Raw genomic sequence first — 7,807 nt, forward strand, 5'->3', positions numbered from 1 at the left:
TTCAAGCTACTATAACTCTGAAGGGCCCAGAAAATTGCAGAAGGACCACAGCACTAATGGCTATATTAACTTCTAAACTGAAAAGGCAAACCCAGTTCAAATCTGCTTTGAAAGCAGAACGAAGCCCCAGCTGTCCATCTGACTAAGCAAAAGAATGAGAGAAAAAGTTGAGCAACAGGCTTTTCCTGGAGATGAGCTATGTTACCGCTACTTGCTCTAGTAACTATCCACTACTCGTGATTTATTTCTGCCAACAATTACTCAAGAGTGCTGAGAAGCTTTGAGGATTAAGGAAGAGAAATTAAGTGTTCTTTTTCCTCTCCCTTCCCAACCAAAGAGATCATAATCAAGTCATCATAAATACCTTACAGCTTCTCAGTCTTCTGGCTAAGAACAAGTGAAAAGATATGCTCCAAACTTGAATTTAAACAGTTTTTAGCATGAGGTTATCTGAAGTAGTCAAATTCATAGAAACAGAAGGTAAAATGGTGGTTAGCAGGGGCTGGAGGGAGAGGGGAAAGGGGAAGTTGTTTAATGTGTATAATTTCAGAAATGCAAGATGAAAAAGTTCTGGAGATTGTGTTTCACAAAAATGTGAATATATTTAACACTAAATAATTAAATAATTAAACTAAATAATTAAAATGATTATTATGAAGGTAAATTTTGTGTTTTTCACCACAATTTGTTGCCTCTCAGGATACTTGTATTGATCACAGATATAGGGGTGGATTCTAAAACTACAATGTTCTTGCTTGTCTAAATGTTAAACACCAGTGAGAATATGTGAATAATTCTTGATTAATCAAAAACGATTCAATATATGACCTTTCATGTCCCCTTCTATTGCCTTTTTAAAATTGATTTTAGAGAGAGGGGAAAGGAGAGAAACATCAATTTGCTGTTCCACCCATTTATGCATTCATTGGTTTATTCTTGTATGTGCCCTGATGGGGGATCTATCCTAAACCTTAGCATAACCTTGGCGTATAGGGGTGATGTTCTAACCAACTAAGCAACCCGGCCAGGGTTACTTCTCTATCTTATTTCTCTTTTCTGGCCATTTCTCCAATTACTAGGGTTTCAATTCAAGAATAAAAGTGGCAGGGAAAAAGTCTAATTATTCTACATATCATCAAAAGAAGAAGTTACCAGATTTGTCCAAAATCTAAAGGATATCATGTTCTGTTTTCTTCCCTTCTCTCAGCATGAGAATGGCCAATTCTCCTCTTTAGTTAGAGGGCAAATCTAATTGTGGTGCTGGCATATTGCTAAAAAGAGATGGGCATATAAGAACTCCTGGGAAGGCAAAAGAACTTGCTTCCATTCTATTCTTTAGGTTTAGAAGTACGGAAATAAAACCAGTAATGTCAAATGAGGTGTAAAAACATGTATGTCGCTTTATAGTTTTTTTTTAACCTAGTAATTTTTTTTTTTTTCAGTGAGAGGAGGGGAGATAGAGCAACAGACTGCCACATGTACCCAGACCAGGATCCACTCAGCAACCCCCATCTCGGTCCCATGCTCAATCAACCGAGCTATTCTCAGAGCCTATCCTCAGTGCCCAGGGCCAACACTCAAACCAGTCGAGCCACTGGCTGCAAGGGGGAAGAGAAAGAGAAGGGAGAGAAGGGGGGGGGGGGGGAAGAGAAGCAGATGGTCATTTTTCATGTGTGCCCTGACGGGGATCAAACCCAGTCATCTATACCTGGGGCCAATGCTCTATTCACTGAGCCAACCAGCCAGGGCTTAATATAATAATTTTAAGAATGAGGAAAGCCAAAAGAATGGCTCCAATTTAGCCTCCAGTTTTACTAAGGAAAATTTTAATCCCATCCCAGAACTAAGAAAGTTTTAACTAAAAAGATACATATCTGGATTCACATAAAAAATTCAGATAATGTATAGGCCCGTAAGATAAAAGGCAGAAAGAAGGTAAGGTCTTAAATATTCTTAAGAATCAGACCTTTCACAAGCTGGTTTTCAGTTTTAAAGTAATGACTTCAGATTTATTTTAATAATTATTTTAACTCCAGTCTCTCCTTGTAGAGTCTGAAATGCATTATTATCACAGGCTGCCGTCTTGATTGTAAAACAAATTATACTTTTATTACTGCATTAACAAAGCATCTTGGGCTGTAAAAGAGAGCAGATGGGATGATTAATAGCAGCAGCTGTTACATCAATGTTCAGGAAATTACACACATAACACACATGAGTTTTAAATTTTACATGCCTCAGGTTCCCAGTTCTCTAATGTTCCTCTCTTGGCCTCCAACTCGCAAGAAAACACCATATGAAGATAAACTTAAATCAGTAAGATGTCTACTTTGATGACTCCTAGCTAACCAAATCAATTTTACTAGTTTGATTTTTTTTTAACGAATTTTTTTTTTTTAATTTTTTTTTTATTTTTCCGAAGCTGGAAACAGGGAGAGACAGTCAGACTCCCGCACGCGCCCCACCGGGATCCACCCGGCATGCCCACCAGGGGCGAGGCTCTGCGCACCAGGGGGCGATGCTCTGCCCCTCCAGGGCATCGCTCTGCTGTGACCAGAGCCACTCTAGCGCCTGGGGCAGAGGCCAAGGAGCCATCCCCAGCGCCCGGGCCATCGTTGCTCCGGTGGAGCCTTGGCTGCAGGAGGGGAAGAGAGAGACAGAGAGGAAGGAGAGGGGGAGGGGTGGAGAAGCAGATGGGCGCCTCTCCTGTGTGCCCCGGCTGGGAATCGAACCAGGACCCCTTGCACGCCAGGTGGACGCTCTACCACTGAGCCAACCGGCCAGGGCCTTACTAGTTTGATTTTTTTTTAAATTTTTTATTTTATTTTATTTATTCATTTTTGGAGAGGAGAAAGAGAGCAGAGATAGAGAGAGAGACAGAGAGAGAGAGGGGGGAGGAGCTGGAAGCATCAACTCCCATATGTGCCTTGACCAGGCAAGCCCAGGGTTTCGAACCGGCGACCTCAGCATTTCCAAGTCGACGCTTTATCCACTGTGCCACCACGGGTCAGGCACTAGTTTGATTTTGACAAACTATATTATCAATTCTGGAGTAAATTTAACTTTGTAATTCATTATTAGATTTTGTGGGTTTTTTGATTCTTGAAGTAATTTCATTTTACAAATGCTCAACTGTTTTAAGTGTTTTACAGGTACATATTCTAATTCAATCTTCGTAAGAAACAGTGGAGGTAAATACTATTATTATTCACATTTCCAAGTGAGGAAAACTGTCACTGTACAGAGTAATTAAGTACCTTGCCCAGGGTTAAGTTAGCAACTGAGCCTGGATGTAAATCAGACTTAAAAGCCCATGTCTTCGCCCTGGCCGGTTGGCTCAGCGGTAGAGCGTCGGCCTAGCGTGCGGAGGACCCGGGTTCGATTCCCGGCCAGGGCACACAGGAGAAGCGCCCATTTGCTTCTCCACCCCTCCGCCGCGCTTTCCTCTCTGTCTTTCTCGTCCCCTCCTGCAGCCAAGGCTCCATTGGAGCAAAGATGGCCCGGGCGCTGGGGATGGCTCTGTGGCCTCTGCCCCAGGCGCTAGAGTGGCTCTGGTCGCAACATGGCGACGCCCAGGATGGGCAGAGCATCGCCCCCTGGTGGGCAGAGCGTCGCCCCTGGTGGGCGTGCCGGGTGGATCCCGGTCGGGCGCATGCGGGAGTCTGTCTGACTGTCTCTCCCTGTTTCCAGCTTCAGAAAAATGAAAAAAAAAAAAAAAAAAAAAAAAAAAAAAAAAAAAAGCCCATGTCTTCAATGTTGTTAATTAAGATACAAAAGTAATGCACTCCTTTATCTAGTCACATTGGCTCACAACTAAAGCGCATATTGAAATAGAATTTGCATTTAATGGCTATTTTAACAAGAAATTCACAGATGGGGGTCTTGGCTTTCTGAAGATGAGCAGCAGGGCAGGCAGCTCCAAAAATGGCTTACAAGTGGCATTTTAGTTTCCTTGGCAACTCATTTTTCCTGAATCAAAATCTAAAAAATAGTTATGTTTTATGTGCTACAGCAAGGTCACGCTAACCCTCCCTCCCCCCCTTAGCTGGAAATTAGACAGTGTTTTTACAGTCTTACAAGAGAGAAGTATTGATGCACCTGTAAAGTAATCTGGTTAGAGCAATCAAATCACAGCCTCTGGAACTTTTTAAGGTAACTCTAGAAAAGAACTCCTCACCCTCCAGGGTCCTTTTTTTGGAAATAAATCATCATTTGTCTATGTGACCAATCACTGTCAGTGCCAGAGTTTCTATTTTGAGATAGTCTGAATATCTACTATCCAGCAGTTACCAACAGGAGCTGTTCTCCATGGCAATGAGAGAATTACTAAAGGAATAGACTAAAGATTTTTTTAAATGGGATACAGAAAGACCGAATTAGCAGCAAGTTATTGCTCAGAATACCAGAGACTTCACTAAACAGTGAATAGGAAGGGAAAATTCTAATGATTGCCATAAAAAATATTTCCAAGAAACAACCCTTTTCTGATGTGGGGGGAGGAACAAACTGTCCCTACCCTTAAGATTCTCTTTTTTCTTTTAATTTTTTTAAATTGATTTTAGAGAGAGGAAGGCGGAAAAAAAGAGAGTGAGAGGAGCCAGGAACATTGATCTGTTCCTTTATGTGCCCTGACTGGGGATGGAACCAGCAACCTCTGTGCTTTGGGACAATGTTCTAACTACCAAGCAATCTGGCCAGGGCCTCAAGGTTCTTTTGGCTGGTCAAATATACATGAGACATATTAGCAAGAGAAATGATATGTATGGGAACCCTGCATCCATGAGAATCCGAGACCCCATATGCAGATAAGGTTCAGAGAAAAGGAACATGAGTATATAAGTCATCCTCAGCTAGGGATGAGGTAAAGTGCCTTGGAGGCTTCAAAGAGTTATTGCAGGATGTCAAGAGCTGATGCTTAGTAAACAGAAGTTTGTCCTGTCCTATACATAGGTCAAAAGAAGTACTCTCTGATAATATGTATGTTATTATGGGCAAGCCTACTAATTCAAGTTCTTCTAGGTAGGGGCAGAAGTTTCTCTTGAGCCCAGGCTACAGTTGCCTTTAACTCAAAACAATTTGCATGACACAGAGACACAACTTGGGAAGACTCCTCTGAACCTCCCCTACTGACAAATGAGACAAGCCCGTTTCACACACACACTGCATAAGAATTTAAAGCTGTTTTATTATTTAGTTACTCATATACTGAGTAGCTACTATGAGAAGCATTATCCAACACAGAACGATGAATACACAGACCTAATGCTGAAGTAGTTCTCAACCTGGAAAGAACTGTACCTAGTGGTATGAGTCAGTATTCTTACAAAACACCCTAAATATCTTCACTAGTTGTAGAATAACAGATTCCCACATTCCACATACAAAGATTTGTTTTTCCCAATACAGAACTCATTCACATTAGAAACCTAGATATTACTATGGGAAACACCATTTCCTCTTCACATTCACAGATTTGCTCCCACAAAGATACTTAGGCACTTTAACACATCCCTTTAAAAGGGACAAAGCCTGTGGTCTATATAGAGATTTATCTGGCAGGGCCTTTTTCAACCGGTCTCTGACAGGATTTTCCTGGAGATCAGAGGAGTCCCCCTAACTTTTATAAAATAAACTAACATCCAGAAAGGTCCTTTGGTAATTACAGGTTAAGTGTTGAGCTAACGAAATGCCTTGTGGGCGGGTCGCTATCCTGGGCCACTCCAGATAACATTATTCATCTTCGGAGCAGTGAAGCGAGAGAAAGTCTGCACTCCACGCGCATATCTTGAACTATTAAATCAGCCCTGCAGGAAACGACCAGGAAAACAGCTCCGTGAGACCGTGGGGGTCACTACAAGGCGGGGCGGAATGCCGGCCTCGGCGGTCTTCGCAGTCAGGGACCTGGGCGGAGAAGCCAACACACCCCTTACTCCCCACCGTCTGCCCAGGGGCCGGGAAGCCAGGCCCTATGTGTCGCCGTTCATCTAGCGCCTCCAAGCCACCACTACGCTCACCAATGCAAGTTCTCGCCGGGCCCAGTTTGCCCAGCCACCCTGACCATCGCTTAGCCTCTCTTCCATTTTGGGGTGCCCACCCGCCCCCTGGCCGCCCCAAAGGGTGCGAACTCACGGCCGCCGGGGCGCCGGTGAAAATATCCTCCCCCTCAGTGTCGCTGTCCCCAGCCTCAGGTTCTGAACCCCCGGCCGCCCCCTCAGACTCCGGCTCCAGGCCGGGGAAAGGCGGAGGCAGTCTTTGCGATGCACTACAGCCACCACCACCCGACGCCATCTTCCTCCACCCGCGGCGGAAGCCGCAACAACAACTTTATAAAGAGAAAGCTCCGCGAGCAAATCGTTCCAGCGGAGCGAGGAGTGGGATGGCCGCGACCAACCCCGGGGAACGCGCGGGGCGGGGCCTAAGTGCTGGGGGCGGGGCTTCAGCGGTGGGGGTGGGCACCCGCTGGCTCCCAGCTCTTGTCTCACAAATCTGAGCCCTGGATCTTAACGGAGTGGGTAAAAGGGTCAGAAAAGGAGGAACCAGAAGCTGCTCAGGTTGTCAAGACCCTTTGTGCTTGCATAGCTTTATCTAACAGGTTTCTTAATGAGATGTCGTTTGAGTAAGGAGTCTGAAACCTCCACAGTCCACCTACCATGCCAAGCACAATGCCCTTACAGAAGTTCAATAAATATTTTTGATTCAGGTCTCTGAACAGATTGCAGTAAAGTCTCGCCATTTAGTCTTTGGACAACACTTAAGTTAATTCATTCAAGAAATTATACACACACACACACACACACACACACAGAGCATCTATTGTGTGCCTGGCACCCTGCTATGCATAGGAGATACAGAAATAAAGAAGCTTCTGGCCCACTAGGCACTTGAGGGAGACAGGCATTTAAATTAACAACTCAACACTTACAATGCTATAATTTGCTGTGCCAGCACAATAAAAGAGATCATCAAGGCCCTGGCCAGTTGGCTCAGTGGTAGAGCGTCAGCCTGGCATGCATGAGTCCCAGGTTCGATTCCCAGCCAGGGCACACAGAAGAAGCACCTATCTGCTTCTCCACCCCTCCCCCTCTTCTTCCTCTCTGTCTCTCTCTTCCCCTCCCGCAGCAGCCGGGGCTGCATTGGAACAAAGTTGGCCCGGGCGCTGAGGATGGCTCTATGGCCTCTGCCTCAGGCGCTAGAATGGCTCTGGATGCAACAGAGCAGCGCCCCAGATGGGCAGAGCATCGCCCCCTGGTGGGCATGCCGGGTGGATCCCGGTCGGGTGCATGTGGGAGTCTGTCTGACTGCCTCCCCATTTCCAACTTCAGAGAAATACAAAAAAAAAAAAAAGAGATAATTAATTCTATTTGTTGAAATGGGGGTGGGTTCACAGAAGAAGTGAAATCTCAGTGTCCTAAATTTGATTGCAAGGACGTTAGGATTATCCTCTCAACTGCTGTGGAGTAAGTGAAATGGAACAGATGGCAGGGAAATTATTAAACTCTGAACAAAATTTCCCTGGGACCTAAACTACTCACTGGTTATCTGTGAGCCTAAAGTCTAAATCAGCTAGATAAGATAAATGGGGTAGTTTATCCTGGGATAATTTTGCAAGATAATCCTGATTTACTTCTCAGTAGAAAAGAGATAGATAAAGACAGACAGGAAGGGAAAGAGAGGCATCAACTCGTAGTTGTGGCACTTTAGTTGTTCATTGTGAAGGAAATGTTTAACTCAGGTTCTTTTCTTCAACTAAGTTCCCAACCCCTTTCATTCTGATTCCTCTCACCAGGGACTAGAATGAGAAATAACT

The 7,807-nt window shown here is 44.5% G+C and overlaps 1 protein-coding gene across 1 annotated transcript in view; it reads right to left on the bottom strand.

The window, feature by feature from the left end:
• The window catches only part of SNX1 (sorting nexin 1), a 48,947-nt gene extending 42,618 nt beyond the window's left edge, over window positions 1-6,329 (bottom strand). Inside the window, exon 1 of the mRNA XM_066344160.1 lies at window positions 6,130-6,329. Coding sequence (XP_066200257.1) covers window positions 6,130-6,288 — 159 coding nt within the window. The 5' untranslated portion in view covers window positions 6,289-6,329. The remainder of the gene's footprint in view (window positions 1-6,129) is intronic.
• Between the last annotated feature and the right edge of the window lie 1,478 nt (window positions 6,330-7,807).

Source organism: Saccopteryx leptura, chromosome 6, assembly GCF_036850995.1.
Source record: "Saccopteryx leptura isolate mSacLep1 chromosome 6, mSacLep1_pri_phased_curated, whole genome shotgun sequence".
Taxonomy (NCBI): Eukaryota; Metazoa; Chordata; class Mammalia; order Chiroptera; family Emballonuridae; genus Saccopteryx; species Saccopteryx leptura.